This window comes from Aythya fuligula, chromosome 2, assembly GCF_009819795.1.
Source record: "Aythya fuligula isolate bAytFul2 chromosome 2, bAytFul2.pri, whole genome shotgun sequence".
Classification (NCBI taxonomy): Eukaryota; Metazoa; Chordata; class Aves; order Anseriformes; family Anatidae; genus Aythya; species Aythya fuligula.
Genome location: NC_045560.1, coordinates 53,938,596 through 53,958,575, shown reverse-complemented (window position 1 = coordinate 53,958,575; position 19,980 = coordinate 53,938,596). Strand labels below are relative to the sequence as shown.

The 19,980-nt window shown below is 34.5% G+C and overlaps 1 protein-coding gene across 5 annotated transcripts in view; it reads right to left on the bottom strand.

Moving 5' to 3' along the window:
• TNS3 (tensin 3) overlaps window positions 1-19,980 on the bottom strand; it is a 246,082-nt gene that overhangs the window by 97,309 nt on the left and 128,793 nt on the right. For 4 of the 5 annotated variants that reach the window (XM_032182218.1, XM_032182221.1, XM_032182222.1 and 1 more), the window contains 9 exons: window positions 15,356-15,406; window positions 13,983-14,105; window positions 11,773-11,837; window positions 8,855-8,938; window positions 6,379-6,491; window positions 5,170-5,230; window positions 4,969-5,044; window positions 1,056-1,185; window positions 34-99 (listed from right to left, as the gene is read on the bottom strand). In XM_032182218.1, the coding sequence (XP_032038109.1) occupies window positions 34-99; window positions 1,056-1,185; window positions 4,969-5,044; window positions 5,170-5,230; window positions 6,379-6,491; window positions 8,855-8,938; window positions 11,773-11,837; window positions 13,983-14,105; window positions 15,356-15,406 (769 nt within the window). The remainder of the gene's footprint in view (window positions 1-33; window positions 100-1,055; window positions 1,186-4,968; window positions 5,045-5,169; window positions 5,231-6,378; window positions 6,492-8,854; window positions 8,939-11,772; window positions 11,838-13,982; window positions 14,106-15,355; window positions 15,407-19,980) is intronic. The other variant, XM_032182219.1, reaches the window with a different exon arrangement.

Sequence of the window (19,980 nt, the reverse complement as noted above, 5' to 3'; positions counted from 1 at the left end):
AGCTAAGCATTCTTTTTTCTCCTGTATACTCACCTTGAATTTTCTCTGGGGTTTCTGAAAACACTAATTCCACTTTGCCATAATCAGGGAAACGGTCATCTGAAAATAAAAGCTAACATTTCAACAAGCTATCTCCCAGGAAAACAGTTCCAAGGCACTCATAAATCAGAATTGTCTATAGCCATTAACACACGTACTCTTGTCACTCTTCTCACCTGGAAATCTAGTGATTTGTTTCTAAAAAAGCCACACACATTCTTTGCCCCATGTGTTCTCCAGAAAGGACCAAATAAGTGTCAGTTGGAGTTCTGTTTACTTCTAAGAAAGTCAAAAACAGAAGAGCTGAACCACCCCTAGTCTGTGGCTATTAAAGGAAGACACACTCAGGAACAAAGTAAAATTGTTCTGTATATTGGCTAAATTGCAATGTTTGACCATAAAGGTTTTGTATAGGCACATGTTGCAGGAAAATATGTTTCATTTTAGTTTGTTAGTAACATAGGGTGTGGAAGTTATAATCCTGAAAATAAACATAAAAATAAAACTGAAATAATCCTTTGGAAAATACAAAGAGTAACTTGAGACATTTTCAAATGTTTACGAAAACTTTGCCTCCACTTTTGGATACCTATTCTGAAGCATAATAGAAGTGTTCCACATTCAAGCAGTCCAGGTCACAAAACCAGTACCAGACTTTATAACTTATCTTCAGTGACAAGAAAATGCTTCAGCATATTTCCTGCAATCGTGAATAAAAGAGTCATCATTTTAAGCATGTCTGTTGTTGTTAAAAATATGAGAGGATGAGTTAAGGACTATGAAGCAGTATCTGTATAATTTTGACAACTTAACTCACACGAAGAGCTTTTGTTCTCATTAAGGGCTTACGTGTGTTACAGTGCTATTAAAATAACGCAAAGTAATCTCCCTCTCCCTGAACAACGGGATGGAAAAAAATCCTTTTGAAAACAGATTCTGAAGACTATCATCATATGCACAAACATACACTTGCACCCACACACGTAGAAATCTAACCAATCACAGAAGACAAGTACCTTTGTTGGCATTGTCCAAGTCCTCTTTACTAAACACCAAGCCATGTCCTTGAATAGCTCCAGTGTGAAACTGAAGGCGAAAAATCACATCACGAGTAGCTGACCGGTATTTTTTGTGATAACACTTCAGCTAGAAAGAAAGAAAGTAACGTGTAAGAAAGCAATTTTTTGAAAATTGGAACAAATTTATGTGTATGCATTAAGTATCAATAAACCAGACTCAGTGCAATTGAGTGCAGACACCACTGATATGCTTTATTCAATCCTTTAAAATTATACAGCTCCAAGGCAAGATAGTTCAGGATGTATAAATATAAATAGTTACTATTTTTATCACTATCAGTCACCAATCAGTAGATTACGATTCAGAATCGCAACAGTTGTCATTGCAATGTTGGAATGCTGACTTACATCCGTACTTCTTCATGGCACCCACTAAACTAACGTAAAGCTAAATTACAGCACAGACATTTCAAGATAACTACAGAATACACAGAGATTTTAGAAGCCTTCTCAGAAAGCCTGTAAGATGATTACATTTATTCTCGGACTTTTTTTTAAACCTACTCTAGTGATGATAGGATCTTGTTTTATGTTACTGTTGGAAGTTGGCAGTAGTTTTGACACCTAGGCTAGAACAAGACAGAACTCTGAAAAAATTGCATTTACTACAAATTTCAATGGCTAAAGGTGAACATAATACAACTACTTTTCAACACCACCCTCCCTCAGATCACTCCTATGGATATTTCACCCACCTATTCTGAGTCAAATGTTATACGTGACCACTAAGAATTCTTACAGGAATACATTAAAATTTTGGTAAACTTAGTCACAAGACTGAAAGGGATCTCAGTATTTTGTAATAAAGCAAATGTTACTGAAATGCATTAAATAAAATAAAATAAAATAAATCTCCTTTTTCTAACCCAGACTGAAAGAAAAGAAGATACTGAATAACTGAGGAGCAAACAGTTATTCAAACTGAAGGGAAGTGAAGTAATACACAAAAGATGTAGGTGTTTAAGAGAGATGATTTAGAAAATTTAGAGTAAAACATAATTATGAAATTCTTCACACTACAGGATTTTAAAAGCCTACATAAGCTTTGCTCTGTATCCTTCCTTACTCTACCTCTCTGATGCCTTAAATTCCAGAATTTCAACAGCACTGACGTGGTGCATACAACTGATACATTTCAGACCATATTCCAGTTTAAGATTGTCTGGTTTGTCTTCCTGCTGCCAAAAAAATAAAGCACATACAGAATACCAGACACAAAACTGAAACACAGTGATAACAAGGTTCAGTTCCTCACTTAGACACAGATTTTCAGTGTAACCTCAGACAAGTGCCTCATTTTTCCCATGAATACTTTAGAGAGATTGTGAAGAAAACTCCATTTTGTGACTGTGTAGTAGTGAGCTTATACAAAGGCAAGTGGCACATAATACCTATAGCTGTGCACAGAAAAGATGGAAAAAATGAAATGAGGTTTGGAAAGAAATCAGAACTTTTCCACAGTGACATTCAGGGACAACCAGAATATCTAACATATCATCTTCATCTAACATGAAGTCAACCAAGCAATGTTTTCAGACAAAAACAAATTCCATTTTTTAAGTATAAATAGTGTAAATACCCAAACACACTTGGAATGATCACTACAAGCTTCCTGGCATTTATCAATACATTTACAGTATCACCTCTTCAAGTAAGTACCATGAAGAGGTAATTCTTTTTTCCTGATTTGTACTACTGCTTGGTATATCTTACAAGGCTAAAAATGTATGTTTACAGAAGACTCCAGTATGAAACACAAAGCTTGCAGGTTTACAATAAAACACTCTACAATTAGAGTTCATTCAAATTGCATTCTCTTAATCTAAACAGAAACAGAAGTAAGCTACCAACAGTTCTAATCAGGCACCTTTATGATGAGGATAAGAAACAAACTGTATGTGGCTTTCAGCTTTGAGAAAGCCTTCCAGTCTGACCCCTGCCTTTGGATGATTTGGATGTTTTTACTATTTCAAAAAGCATTTTAAGTTTGGTTGGAGTGATATATTCAGATATGGTAAATACAGATATATTCAGATATGGTGAAATTGTGACCCCAGGAAAGATAGTACTCTCTTGCTGTTGCCTTCAAAGAGCTAGGAGATTTCACCTTCAAATTTAACAGCTCCATTATACCACTGCCATGAATGAGACAAATAAAGACAAATTGATGCAGATAAAGGATGCAACAGCAAATAACACTGTACAGATCCCCTGTTTTTTAGTGTTAGTAATGTAATCTGCTTACTACCTTACTACTAAAGAGTGCTTGCTGACATTCTTTCAGGTCTCCAAATTTTGTATTCAACCAAATGCTGAATTTCAGTTGATGTGCATATGAAATGAGCTACATGCATTACAGATGTCTGTGTAGCTTTCCAACAACTATGGCTATCAAAACATACTATTCACACTGTGTTAAAAAATTCTCTAAACATAAGACAAACAAGTATGTATGTACGTATGCATGTATGTATTTCAAACCCATGAAGTTCAGGCAGTTAAATCTTCTGGAATTGGAGGCAAGACATCTTATAGATGTTTCTTTTCCTGAAACCACAAATGGTTTTGCTTAACTGTAGCTAATAAACATTTATGATTAAATAGAAGTCTTTATTTGGGAAATAATATCATGCTGAATAAGATGCTGGCTTGTTCACAAGAATGTCCTCCAGTAATAGCATGGGATTAATGCAGTTGCCCTCTTTAAAAAGCATTAGTGAAAAGCTCATTTTTCCTTTTAAAAACACTTTTGAGATACAGTGAATTTCTCTTAGTTTGATTTCTTTTGTGATATATTCAATTTGCAGTTGGCATCAACAGTGCTCTGATGAGTAACAAATATTCCTGAATGTGTAACTGTCCCAAACCTCCAGAATATACCAATTGATACCAGGATATTTTGAAATTTTTTCTCTTCTCCATTTTTCAGTGAAAGCAAAAAAAAGATCAATGCACTAAATTGAATGGGGAGGGGAAGGAATAAAAGGGTAAAGGAAGGGAGGAGGAAAATAAAAATATTATCTCAAAAAAAAAAAAGAAAGAAAAGAAAAAACTAAAAGTCTGATGCTCTTACATAGACGTACAACATTTCTTAGTTTAAAAAATAAATAATATAAAAAACATTCTGAAACCTACCAGCAATATATACCCCAAGAATACTCTTTCTGACAATGTACATTCATTGTCAGATTCATTTGACCCTATCCTCTTAAGTTTAACAAATTGAAAGGCACATCAACTATCTTTCTTTACTTTCCCTATGCATAACTGCAAATGACAAGCAAGAGAGAAGGCAAAGAGCTTTAAAATGATAGTGCTGCAATTCAACCACAGTTATACTTTCTACACAGCAAATTACACATCAATTGCTTTCCAAATACTGCTTTTACTCATAGAATCAGAAAACATTTATTTGGTTTTACACCTTTCTGAGTCCCCATATAATTTAAAATTAGTCAGGTATTTTCCTAACAGGATATAGTTTCATAATTGCAGATCTTGCCTGCAAAGTTACAGGACAAGGACATTCTAACACTAAGTTACAAATACTCCCCAAGGCAATTTTGGTAATGAAGACAGCAGAACATGAACTACTGCACTTGGTGATGCTACAAAATGGAAATGCTAGGAATAATTGTTTTGGCTCCTTAAAACATTCTAGTCTGAGCTTTATAGGATCTTTCTTTCATATGAAAACCAAGGATGATAAATATGTTAACTGAAACCTATTTTATAGCATGCCTACAACTATTTTCTCTTTTTATTTATTTATTACAAGAACGCAAAATAGAAGAGAGACTATAATCTAAAAGGTATAGTACTAGACTTTCATTCCGTACAATTAACTTACCATAATATCACCCTTCAAAAGCTGGGCTGGCTCTATAGCAATGCAGATTCGGCTTTGATTTTCTGGCCCTACGCTACTTAACAGAAGAGAAAAGAAAATATAAATGGTTTAAAGAAACAAACAAGAAAATAAGATTATGTAATTCTGCAATTGCAAGAATTAAAACGTATTCAAGCATAAAGGAAAATGCCTAAGACTTACTATATTCCAGATGTATACAGTGGTTGCATAGCTTGGTATAACTTCAGAAAAGGCCGACAAGCTGAAAAAAAGTCAACAAAAAGGACTATTTCTGTAATTATTTTCCTTTTATCTCAATCTTACAACTAGGAAATTTCATGCTGAAATTCCAGTCATTCCACACTGCACAAAATGACACACAAACTGACACAATGTTGACTGTCAAAACATCTTTCCAAACAAAACTGTCTTTTCCTTGAAAAAGTGTATGATTATATTTTATGAAAAAGTTAATTTTATTCTGGTCTTCTTCTGGTCAAACTAGTTCTGAATAGGGGAGGGGATTTTAAAGGATTCTGATGAGAAAAATTAGAAGGAACACTTTGTTCTTTTGAAGTGTCTTTCTTCTTTCTTTCCCACTTTATCTGGTGGGAAGCAAAATAAATGAGGGAAGAAAGAAAATGGACAAAACTAAAACAAAACCCAAAGCAAAATAAAAAGCATTTTCAAAATGTAACAAAATATTTATTCTACAGTTTTATTACAAATCTAGTAAGTACTTCACATTTCTTACTACAACTAACAATATTCTTTCTTTATTGAAAACAGACAAATTTTAGAAATATAAAACACATGGAGCATCATAAATTTAAAATGGAGCATCATGAATTCATGTTGATGACATTTCATAAGACAGGTGCTATGTAACTCTTGGCTAGAGAAAATAAAGAGCTTTACCTTTACCATGCTGTTACCAATTTACCATGCTGTTAAAGCTTTAGCACAGTATCTTGGTTTGAAATTTTAACTTTAAATTTTTCTTTAAAGCAGATCACCTCAGAAGTGCACCATGTCCAAATAACTATCCTACAGAAAACCCAATCTCTACAGGAGATTTCCTCTCTAAAGAAGTTGTATTTATGATCACGTTTGTTTCCTATAGAAGGAGGAAACTAGACTATGAAACGATCAGGTTCTCAGCTCCACTGCAGGAACTGAGAGCACAACTATTCACAAACTAGGCATCATCTTTTCATTTAATAGAGGACAAAAATTTATTTCACCTGTTTTCATTTTGTATTCTTAGAACACTTCTCCTCATTCACTTACTAGGAATTTTTAGACTGATATCAAGGATTGATATCAAATTCAAGTTTTATGCAGGATTTTTAGAAAGGTCCAGACTGAAAAAAGGCTCTACACATGGATATGAAAAGAGAGGTAATTTACCTCCTCCAGCATCAAAACTTGGGATACCATGGAGAATAACATAGTGCAGGAAAAGTGGGGTTGTATTCATTTTCACAGATCCAGATAGAAGGCCACTTAGAAACTGCACGTATCTAAAAAGTAAAAAATTTATCTGTATTAGATAAAATCAGTAATGCAACTATATGGGGGAAACACATTCTTTACACTAATATTTCTAGTCCATGGATACTAAATAGCATTGTGACATTACACACAACTCCAAAAGAATAATCTTCATAAAATAGCATGAAAGGATGCTTTAATTCACCAAATTAATAAATACATGGCTGTTAAACTGCTACTGTTGATGTCTTCATTTTAGTTATATACATCACTATAAGAAAAGGACTAGCAGCAATAGTGATGTCGATCATTTCAGTAAACATTTTTATTTGCAACTGTAGGTCTGAACTGGCTTGTACAACAGCATGAAATGAGCACCACATCATTTACAGCGAAGCACACTTCATTCAAACAAAAGCAACAAGTGCCCACATCAGAAATCTTAGCATAAAGGCTAATGTGGGCAAATAAGATCTTTATATTGAGAAGTGCAGCACCATAACAACATGAAAATCATTGTACTGCTGCTATTTAATACCTGTTTTGATCATAAGTTCACAAACATGTACATGCAAGTGAGTATTACTGCAGTGCCTGTTACACATATTCCTCTTAGCTCTTTAAATAAGCAAAAGTCTCCATAACTGAACACTTACTCCATGCTCCAGGTAACAACCATGCTCCTGTTAACAACCACAACTAAATATATCCTGCTCAGCCATGACATCTTTACTACCCCAGAATGGGGTTTGTGGTGGTTTAGAATAGGTTCCTTATTATGGACAACTAGCAAGGCTCAGTGTATTTTGAAATATTAAGATTACTACTTTGCTTTTTGGGTTCCTCCTTATATCTTTCTGAAAATATTTGGTTACAACTGAAGCACAGATTTAAAATTGTCATACCTATAGGACAAAAGCCAGTGGTAAAACATCTTACCAGTGACATCTCAATCTGAACATTTTCTCTCTACCACTACTTGTTTTTAATGATCCCAAAAATTCATCTGAATTCTTGAACCCCACTTCCTAAGGCAGTGCACTTGAGATGCTTACGGGTATTTAATTTCTAAGAAGTGTGTTCAAAGATTTATCCTGAAGATTTATATCAAAATTTTAAATATGAAGGCTATGTATCGGCACTTCTTATTCAGACAAACCTCCTTATCTGAAAGAAAGTATCCATTCTAGGTATTGTCAGAATGGATTCCAAATAGGATTTGTAGCCTATAGCATGATTGGTTTCCTTTCCACTGTTAAGAGCCTCTGACTAGCAGCTAGACAGAAGCTAAATGGTATTTAGAGTGACAAACTTAATGGTCAGATTTATTTTTTTTAAGGACAAAATAAGAAAATTTTTCAAAATACAAATAATGGGTGTATTTTCAAACTTTATCATTTTGTTATTCACCTAAATTATACCTGGTTATACATCAACTGGATTTTAACAAGGACATTGCTAATTGATTAGCCAATAATAATTTCAAAGAAAAGGGACATTAGAAGAGTGATTCAGGCCAGTAGCTCAACAACATAGGGTCAAAAGTCATTATAAAATTAGCCAGAAACATTGCAGAGCTGGTCTTACCTTTATCTGCAATAGCCTTACTACTACTGCCAGATCAGGCAAAGGTAGAAAAGTCCGGGTCCAATAGGAGAACAGTTTTGCAAACGCTTTGGAGAAACCCCTCTGTTCATACAGGGAGTGTCATTTCAAAGTACATGCATGCACATGTATTTTGAAGACAGTAAAGGAAGCTCAATTTCAACACTGCTGAGCAAAGATGCTAATTCCATCAGTCAGGAGGTGAACTGAGACACCACAGAGGAATTAGGTATGTCTCCTCAAAGAGGGTATAGATAGGGTAAAGAGAGCAAGATACTACCATTATCTGTATCTGGTAAGGAACCACTCTCAAATCCTTATTATTAAAATACAAGATATATATGCAGACCTAAAATTGGAAAAGAATGAAGCCATTAAATTTCTGTTTATGAAAAGTTTATTTGATGTCTAGTGGCATACTGTGTTATGATTTTTCAAGTGAAAAAGGACTATGCAGGTCACCACATGGGTTCAAGAGGCAACGTGAAAGCTTTTCTTATTTAGGAATGAACAGAACCAAGTGCCTTTTGTTTGTTATTTTTTGTCATCTAATTACTAACAAGGCCTTATCCTTCTAAAAGCTACTGTGTACGGGCTGATTTAAACCAAACATGAACAGTAATTATTGAATCAGTCAAGGAAGATTAACATAAGATAAAGTGCTGACAATTCAGAAGTCACTGGAGGATCTTGTGGAAATAGCCTTTACACAGCATGTGAGGGAGTAAGTTACGGGGGCAGAAGATAACAATGACATTTCTTATTGGTATGAATTAGAAATAAATACCTTTTTTGGGACGGCTGCATTAAAGCTGAAACTTTATCATCAAAGAATTTCTTCATAGCAAATCTGTCTAGAGCTTGATCAGCACTGACAAAAGAGAGACACAGAGACACACTGTTATTCCAGTTCGGGGTTATCTTGGAAATTCATCAGGTTACTGCTTGAAATATGCAAACATTGTTGGAGTAAAAAAAGAATTAAATGAAAGGAAAAGAAAGTACCACCTAACTAGTAACCCTAGCACTTACAGGTCAGACAATAATGTCTTTTTTTCTTTTTTTTTTTTTTTCCTGCTGACACCTTCTTATTCCACACCTTAAGGCATTTTTCTTCCTGAGGCAAAGCACCCTCTCCCTTATTCAATTAGCTGAATTGCGTATTTCCAGCACATTGTAATGCAATAGAATTACCAAAACCAAGCAGCTCAGGTTACAAAAGGGATACTTGCCACAAGTTCTTTAATGTTAAACAGGTGAGTTCTCTCTCTCACATTTATTCCCTTTTTAAAAAATCTACAGCAACACTATGAAGGTGAAAACCATTATCTAGCTCTGACTATAGTTCAGTACATGAGGTGCCATGGATGCTGGGCTAGAGGATCATTTAAGCAGTCAAACAATTCATTCAGTCTTTGTTTCTTCTACCCTAAGCCACTAATGGAGCAAATGTTTTAAATAAAAGTATCAGTCTTTAGAGAAGAAATGATCTGCATCAGTTAACTACAAACTCTTCAAACATACACTTAAGGAAATACATTTTAAAAAATAAACTTTCTTCCATTCTATTTCAGAATAGAAATGGTTCTTATGCATGTCTTCTGTGTCTGTGTGAAGGAAGGCAAAATGATGTATATAAACACACTGTTGGCGCCATGCTACCCCTCTGAAAGAGGCACATGTTCCTCCAGACATAGGCCCAGAAAATGTCAGAACGTCTCATCTCCAAAGGATGATATTACAATGCCAATAATGATGGTAACATTATACATACATCATGAAGACTAGTCTGCTAGAATAGGGTACAGTGTTATGATGTTTATGTTGTATATTTAGTATTAGAAAAGCTGAAAGACTAGAGATAGTGTTTAATGAACCAGTAGACAAATATTAGGATGGATACAGATCACTTTTTTTAAAAAGCTATGAAAATAAGTGTCATAGAGCTGATGATTGGACTTCAGTGTCTATGTCAAAATGGGTGAACCCATTTTATAACAGTTGTATGCTGTTAAGATATGACAAGATCATCATGTGAAAAAAAATAGGAGCAGCTGAGGGAACTGGAGTTGTTTAGTCTGGAGAAAAGGAGGCTGAGGGGAGACCTCATTGCTCCCTACAGCTACCTGAAAGGAGGTTTCAGCAAGGAGGGATGTCAGTCTCTTTTCTCATATGAAGCAAGGAAACCGTTTGAAGTTGCACCAGAGGAGATTTAGATTGGACATTAGAAGCAATTTCTTGATGGTTAGGGTGTGAAGCATTTGAATGGGCTGCCCAGGGAAGTGATACAATCCCCACCTCTGGAGGTATTTAATATATGTGTGGACCTAGCACTGAGGGACACAGTTTAGATGGGACTCAGTGGGTCAGGCTGGTGGTTGGACTTGATGATCTTGAAGGTCTTTTCCAACCTCAATGATTCTATGATTCAAAGACACTAAATCTCACAAATGAGCACATACCAATATACATACCATACATCACCAATACTATTTTAACCCTATAAAGATAAGAAAAATGCAGAAATGTGAAGCTTTTTATCTGAGATCTGTTTGCCCAAGTTAAGTTTTACTGCACATTAGTCCTTCCTAAATGAGAACATCAGATATCTGTAACATATAATCCAAACAGTTTTGCAACACAAAGCATTTTTCAGTAAGCCTAGATTTTTTTTTGGTATGTGCATACAAGCAATTGGAAATTTTATTTAGTGTGAGGAATCCGAGAAGTCTTCTCTATGAGTACTGTTTCTGACACAGCAGCCAGCACACTCAACAGTAGCATCTAAAATAATTCCTGCTTCTGTTATTTTGCTGTGTTTTGCTTCAATTTTGATGAGTCACTCACTCTCCTAAAAAGAGTCACTCACTCCTCTCCTAAAAGCTAACTGGAGGAGTTCTGAATTTGTTTTGTAAAAGAAGACACCTTTCACCACTAGGCTCTACAGTTCACATCCAGATGTTTTTCTGTTATGACATTAGTAAAATGTATTTATAGGCAGGTACCACCTCATACTGGAAAACAATTTGATTTAAAAGTAAGATACATTTCATCCATTTGACAGCATTCATCAATTTTCATCTTTATTGACATATATTGTTAATTTTCAGTTCATAATTTGAGGACTCTCTAAGAAACAGTTGAAACAGAGCAATCAGACTCCTATTGTTTAAACTGACTGAAGACCTGCTCCTGCAAAATAAGATTCAGATTATGTCATAAACTGCTTTCTGCACTTTGATCGATGTCTGAGAATTCCCTGTTAAAATATTTGTTCTGGATTCTAATAACTATTTTCCATATGTACTTTAGGAATAGTTTCTCATGGATTCAAGAGAAACAACTTTAGGGATGTGGCAAATGGATGTGTTTAATAACTTAAAGATTGCATCAGTATACAAAAATGGTTTCAAACATTTCTTCATTCATCTTGAAAGACCCTTTAGATAACTTTTACACAGAATCATAGAATTCCTGATTAGAACAGACCTTTGATCTTCACTTAGTCAAACCTTCTGCTGAAAACAGAACCACAAGAAAACTGCTACTTTAAGATGTGCTCCAAGATTCCTGAGAAGCCCAGCTAGCAAACCTTAAGGAGGGAATTGAGCAGCTCCACAATTACAAGACATCTTTTTCTGATCTTTTTCTAATTGTAAAAAATGCACAATATATATTCATTTATTTCCATTATTCATAGCTTACCTTGCAGAAACATTGGTGAAGTGCATATACGATGATATGACTACGCCTATCCTTCCTTTTCCTCCCTGTATTGGGAAAAAGGGAAATGATAACTTATTTAATCTATACCGCATATCATTGAACATTGTTCTGCTTAAGACCCATGCTAAACAAGAACTTTAAGACATGCATCTCCTGTGTTGTTTCAATGATAGTATTCATGGACATAAGCTTATCTCTCTCTACTGCAAGGTGACACGAAAAATGCTAAACATGATTTCTATACACGTCTGTCAAGTCTTACGTGATGGAGAGGAAAGCTTGCACACATGGATGCCAACATCACACAGAGCAAAGCCTGTATCTAGCTGTTCTGCAGTGATGAATTTTTCCCATCATGTTATTTGCATTAATCGTTGTCCTCTGTGCTCAGAAGCTCTCGCACGCAGTGGAAATCAGTTTAAGAGGCTGAAGACTTACCTGTATCATACTGAAACTTTAACATAGGAACTTTAATTCCTAGCCTGTGTTTGAAAATATCACTTAGCAAATGACTTCCTAGCTCTTCGTTCATATCCAAGAGCTGGGTCCTCAGGTGAACACATTAACTCCTATATATGCCTAGCCATAATACTAAGTTTTCTTGGTATTTTTTTTAATGTTAGATTCATTACTTTTAATAGTTTTAAACTTTTAATTATTTCTTAAACATGCATTTAAAATGCTATCTTTTCATACCAAAACAAGGCAATAAATATTTTTTTTTAAAAAAAAAGAACAGTAGTAAAGGGTTCTATCAATTATTTTATATTATTCTTTTCAGTGATCATTTAAGACAAGTCTAGACAATGTTGCAACTTCTGTTACGAAATGTTATAAAATACGTATTTTGGAAAGCATATGACCTCTGACAGGTCTTGTCATTTTTACCTCCTTGACCCCACAGCGTCTCAGACTTACTACTGCTGCTTGTTTCTCTATGGAGTATTTAAAAATGTTATGGATCTTATTAAATAGTTTACATGACTTAAATTCAGTACAATTTACCAAGTGGTAATTCTCTCTGATTTCATAACATTCTCAGACTCTCAGCTGACACAGGATAGCTACACCTATTTTTGTGTTTGGAAATATTTAAGTTATTACCAGGAGGTATTAATCAACTATACACTACCAATTCGCAAAAAAAAAAAAAACCATAGGAATATTTTGCCTCCTTTTTTTTGTCCCATGTATGGGCCATTCTTCTGGCTGCGGTCCTGCAGCTAGTAAGAATTCAGTAGTGTTTCACACAATCATGGCATTCTGCCTGCAAGAAATGGAGGACTGGGGACTATACAACTTGACCTGAAGAACACCTACATTCTGTTCAAAGTAATATCTGCCTGCAATACAGAGACAGATTTGTCTTATATCACCAGCACAACTGCCAACTCAGTTCTGAATTTATATTATTTATTTTTAATTAAGGCTTTTCTGTATTTCTCTTCATTGTGAGCAAGGAGAAGAAGCAGCACTGCACAATAATAGCATTACTGTATGACACTGCAATTACCCAGACAGTTAGAACCTGTCTCGGTCCAGGAGGTACTTAATATCCTCATTTCCTACAACCATACTATTCTGTAAAGGGATGATGAACTATTAGTCAGAACTATTAGTCACTGTGCTATATTCAACATTGTTGGACATGTTTTCCAATACAGACAAAAAATGTGGTCCAGAAAACAGTATTATGTTGTGCCGGTAATTGCCTGAACACCCACTTCAGCATACTGAAAGCCATCTGGACACTTAACCTCTGTTGATCTGCAATGTGGACCCAACTAACAAGTCAAGCCTGTGAAATGTTGCCTAGCTTTATCCAACAACAAAATCCATAAATGTCACAGAATTTGAAATTCTTCTGAAGAGTTTGCCATTGAGCTGGAAAAACTGAAGAATCTTAGTAAATTCACAGAAATAGCACTGACTACTGAGTTTGAAAAAGCAAACTAACATAACTGCATGCTATACTCAGAGTAGAAGCTAGAACATTAGTTACAAAAAGGAAGAGATAACAAGCATGTAGGGTCTGTAGAATAAGGCCTACTTAAATCAACTGAAGATTTGGCACACCGTTTGCAACACTGAAAAGAACAAACTTTTTTTTTTTTTTAAATGAGTAAGGACAACTTTTTTGAGAATGATTTCAAGCTGATAGTCAATGAGTACTCCCAAAGCTCACCTACCTTGCAATGAATCACCACCACATGTTGAGGATCATTGTTCAACCACGACTCCATAGCCTTACAGATGGTGCACACTTTATCAAGAGGTGGTGCATGGAGATCAGGCCACCCCACATCCATAATCTGCAGTTAAACAAATAACATTAACAAGAGTAACCTTTACGATAATACTCCGTATTAAAATTCTAACTTCTGATGGTTAGGAGTCTCCTCTCTTTTTCCAACCCTTGGGAATCATTTCATATTACATTTGAATGCCATGATGTAAATACATGTTTACGTGTTTCTTAAGGGGAAGTACAGGCTAACTTTTTCTTTAAAAAAAAAAAAAAAAAAACTAGAATTTTGTAAAAATTAAAAAAAAAACCTTTCCCCAAAACCCACCAACCACTGATACATCACAGTATTTCTGAAGATCTTAAAAGAATTTTCAATTAAAAATTTAGGTATTTTATAATAGTAAAATACTTATAATGTCAAAATTAGAACAAAGAATGTTGACTGACCTGAGCAAATATTTTGTGATTATTTTTATTTAGTTTGCAATTTCTTTTCTTTTCTTTGTGTACAACAGATTTGATTCTTTCATATTTTCTGTTTAACTTTAGTCACTATATAATACCATTTACTCAAACTATTATATATGTATTTAACAGTAACAATATTGAACATATTGAACATTAACAAAAGCAGTAACCATGAACAACTTAAATCCTTCATGATCAATAATGTACTCACTAGGTCAAAATTAAGAGTCCTTTTAGTATTCTTCTCTGGCAGCATATGTAAACCTACTACTATGAATGTACATCTGTGCTACTCAGACTTTATAATAGCTGCTGAAGAGCAACTGCATTTCATTTTATACAATAAATACAACAGTGAGAAGGGAAAGGGTATGAGGAAAAGCAAAAGGCATTTATAGGTCCTTTCCTTATGTCTCTATTTTACAAAGCAACTATGAAAAGACAACACAAAAGGAAAGCTCATATTTGAATTAAGTTCACTAGCTTCAGCCATTACGCTTTATGTTACAATATATAACCCCTAGTATCCCATGAGTGCAAAAGAAAAGCATGCTTGGAGCAAAATTTACTTCACTCAATAGGAATTTTCCAGTAGCCACAACAGGCTACTGTGTGTAAAGTCTAAGAAAACAACAGAAACAGCTTTGTAAAGAACAGATGTAACGGGCACAAAACAGAACTTGGGAGGAAATAAAAATACAGAAGGGAGGCATATGTTTTTTTTATGATCTTCCAAAAGGTATCTTACTCTGTATCAAGGCTTGTATAGCTTCAAGGCTTATCATGCCAATTAAGTTCTATTTAACGCTATAGAAAAAGAGGCAGGTTATGGAAGTGAGCCAATACCTTTGCATTAAGCTTGGTAAGGTCATATCTCTTTTCGGAAAGGTTTAGCACCTGTTCAGAAAAAAAGAAAATATATCAACCATCAAGACTTCACCGTTTATGTAGTAAGTCACTGTATTTTAAACAGATGATTATTAGTAGAAATGGCAGTGGTAGGACTTCAGGTTTGCCTACTATTTTACTGAATTAAATTAACATTTAAAGTCAGGTAACATTAGCAAATGTAATTTAGGCAATCCCTATAGTAAACTCAGTTATTATATGATGAAACTAAACACACACTTCAAAAAAGGGCAGTAAAACTGTTTACATTCTATTTATTTCATATCGTTTTATTTTAGTTGTGGGTATACCAAGAGATCTGGACACTGCAAATTTACTGTAAAGCAGATTCAAAAGTTCAAAAATTCAAAAGGAGAAGTCCAGGTGGTTATGTATTACGTATTTGAATTTGAGCACTTGGCATGAATAGTCTCAGCAAACAAGCTAAGAACTGAGTAGGCTACATTAAATCACTTTGAAGCTGATGCCTGCTCTTCATGGACAAAGGAGAAGCAGGAAGACATTATACCACCTTTAGGAAAAATTACAGTTTTTGAACAAGAATTACATCCAGAGGGGGAAAAAAAAAAAAAAAAAAAAAAAAAAAAAAAAAAAAAAAAAAAAAATAACTAACATGGTATCTAAGAAAACTGCTTATATTTTAAGTTGCATAAGGTTATGGAATCACACATGATATTGACCATAAAGGTCATTCATCACTTCAACTGACCTTAAACTCTGAAAAAAAGAAAGTTTAAAACATCCATATAAAATTAGGAACACAGTCTTTATTCCAATAATCTGTCTGAATTTTAAACAGATTACTGATACAGAGCTAAACAGCAATCAAAAATTCATATATGCATTGTCCATACTATTTTGGATCAGGAAGACGTATCAACATTTGAAATTAAGACTACAGTTATTCTTCCAGAAGGACCAACTGTATTATTAATATGTATATATACATATATACAAGTGCTGTTGTGTGAGAACTTTTCTTTATCCCTCTATCTTGTATTCATATTTAAGAACAGTTTGCAATTCTTGTGTGTTATCATACACATTTTTTCATGATGGATATGTCACTGCGATATCAGGTGCCAAACTCAAATCCTAAGATGTAGCCAAGTTCCTGTCAACCTATACAGTAGAGATCAAACTGAGATGCTACAGTAGTTGTCATCTCGGAATGGAGACCAGAAGACACGGATCCAACATTTCACATGAAACAAAAGAAGCGTTCACTAAAGGCTTTCAAGAGAAGCATATTCTGCAAATAGATGTAAGTGGAAGATAAATTGCATTCTTTTTAGCCCCTTTTTGGTATAATCAAGGTATAGGTACATAGATTTTGTACAGGAAAGGTGAGCATTCTATGAAACTTAAATGATTTTTCCACGCATTTTAAGACCTCATCTAATGAATAAAAAATGAAGTAATATTAAGCAGCTGGGGAAAAAGAAGCCTTTTCTTCTTATACACAGCAGAGAGGAAACCCCTTCACCCCTATATGATTTAAACCTGAACTGTGAAGAAACTTGAACTAGTAAGGTAATATTAATTCTCTCACTCTGCTGAATGCTCGGCAACAGAACAAAAATATGGAGGCCTTTTAGCACAAAAAAAATATGGAGACTTTTACAAAGATACTGAAGTGTCATACGCTTGGTCTGCTCTTTTATCAGATGACCACAAATACAAAACCTCAGAATGGAAAATAAAAAGAATCAAACAGCATGTGGCTGCAATTTTGGAACATGAAAGATGTACTGTGGTCAAAACAACATTAAGTACTAACCAAGGAACAATTCACTAGTCTGCAGCCCATTCCATTAAGGAGAAGAGACTGGGAGAGCAAGCAGGCAAAACTGTTCCACCAAGTGGGACTGAACTTACATGCTGAAGTTAGCACAGGCCTCATATGGAGGATAATGCAGGGCAAAGAGGAACGTGGCCAAAACACGACATGAGCTAAAATTAACAAATAGTTCCAACTAGGAAAACAACAGCAGCACACAAGCATTATCTTATCATTTACATAAGCAGGACCAAGAAAATGCACAGCATTTATATTGGCCTAACCAGTAACAAATGCTAACATATGCTAAAGCTGCAGGGTAATCACTGATTTATATATTTATTTATTTATTTATTTATTTATTTTACAAATCTTCACAGTGGGTTTGAGGGTTTTTTTTTGCTTTTCTAGAAGAACTGAACATGAATTTAGACAATAGTATTTACTACCTCATTCTTAATGTGTACACACATCTAACTAGAGTGAATTAATTTACACTAGTTTACTCCTCAAAGAACTCTGTTACCTTTCAGTCACTGTAGATACAAAAATACCACTGGAACACCCAAATACAGCAAGAGAGATAAGGTAACTTGTTCATTTATCACTGCTATAAATTAACATCAGGAAAACTGCTTTGATAATCGTAACTAATAAACACTGAAATAAAAATTCTTAAGTGACAAACTGATAAACAGACAAACTGGTAACATTTTGTTGTTGTTGTTGTTGTTTCTTTTGAAAGCTAAAACTATCTGAACAATTGAGCACCACTCCTTTCCTACAAGCACAACGCATGGCAAACTTTTGTTAAAATAGCATGACAAATGTATTACTGGTAAAATTGATTAAAACAGAAACATGATTAATTTATTTTTGCAAACTGAGTTTTTCAGTTGACAAAACGGTTATGTCATTTAAACTGTTTATGTTTGCACTAATTATATTTTGAAAGTGCTGGTGAAAAACAGCATTCATTTGTAGCCAAGCTTTTGAATCTTGCATGAAAACATGCCTTCCTTTGCAACCAAGAGATCATTTTATTGGGGAATAAAAGGATGCTTTATTCTATCCACTAAATCTCTTTCTATGAAATGGCTGTTTTTTTTCAAACAAACACAGTTCTTTGGGTGTTCCATTACCCCTTCTCTGTTCTCATTATTGACTATAGCAGCAACAATCTACCACATACAAAAATCCAGAAAGAGAACAGCTAGATAAGAAACAACAAATGTTGATTTATAGTATAGTTTCTGCTAGCTCAGGCCCTGACCAAATGAAAGAAGAAAACTGTTCTCATCAGCTTCAGTAACATTGCTTACTTGTAGGTGGTGGTGGTTTTTCTGGTTTTCTTTTTTTCTTTTTTTTTTAATGTTTCTTTTTTTTTTTCAATTTTTTTGTTTGCTTTTTGCTGCTATATGTATGTCTCTCAAGCAGACTTAAGGGATCTTTGAAACATAAGAAACAACAGATCAAGTTTAAAAATGAGATCTCTGGCTCTATAACCTGGCTATGATTTTCCAGGTTATTTTGAAAATTTGCAGAAACGTTCTTGAATAGAGGGAATCAAATTTTCTTTTGACCATGTCTTCAGATTTCCAAAGTACTGGGTACAGATTTTTTAAATAAATAATTAAACTCAGATCAAAACGTTGCAAGAGAAATTGACTGCAATCCCACTTAAAGAGAGGACATCTCCTCAACCTAATCTCTCTCACTTACCATACACACAGAAGATTTTTGTAATACAGTTATTTAATGAGATTTAACTCTAATGAGACTAGAAGATTATTTCCCACATACCAAAAATATTTCTGTCATATGGGAAAGGCCACTCACAACAGGTGAATTGGAAACCATAAATCTTTGCATCCAGGTCACCCTCACACTGTTAGTATATTGTACCTTACAAGCTACCAGCACTACGTGGAATGGAAGGAAGGGCAATAAGGTGGCATTCTAAGAACATCAGACAACATTTTAAGTATTACAGGTATGTATCTGTTGTCCTCAAGACATCTATGACACCTCTGTTTGTGAGCAAAAGATTGTATATTTAAATTGTTAGGTGGACTCACTCTGTAAACCAATTTATGCAGTTAGTAAAGTTTCTGCTCCTGAAGCTGTGGAAATTTGATTCTAATAGTTTAAGCATGCTGACTAAAAATAGAAGAAAAAAACGTAAATAAAATACTGGCCCGGTTTTAAATTCACATTCACAGAACAAGCTGAGACAATACATGTCATAGGTTACAGATACAGTAGGGAAAAAACAGCACAGAAGTAACAGTTTGGATCATTACTTAAAAATATTCTGCACATAGAGCTCATTTGAGATTTGCTCACAATCTAATTTCCTACAGAAAACTAAATAGCAGGAAAAATGCATCTAAATCAAGTTAATGAGAAAGAGTTGGACCAAACAGACAAACTGTAACCCTATTACATATACCAGAGACAGCCCAGGCATGATGGTGAGAGACCATTAGATACCCAAGCTGAGGACCCTGATTTAACAGATGGCTAGGAAAGAAAAACACATTCTACGTTGCAGCATATAGATCTCTTAAAAGTATACTTTGGACAATTAAAACAGTATGTGCAATTGTTCTGTAGCATTTGAATACCTACAATCAAAATAGAGACTGCAGTGCCAACAGCAGAAAGGTATTTTTAATATCCTTATCCTTATCTAACAGATTATAACATTACTGAAAATTTTGCTCTTGTTTATAAAGCTGTAAAGGTGGAAAAGAGTTTTTAGATGAATGACTTTTAGTTT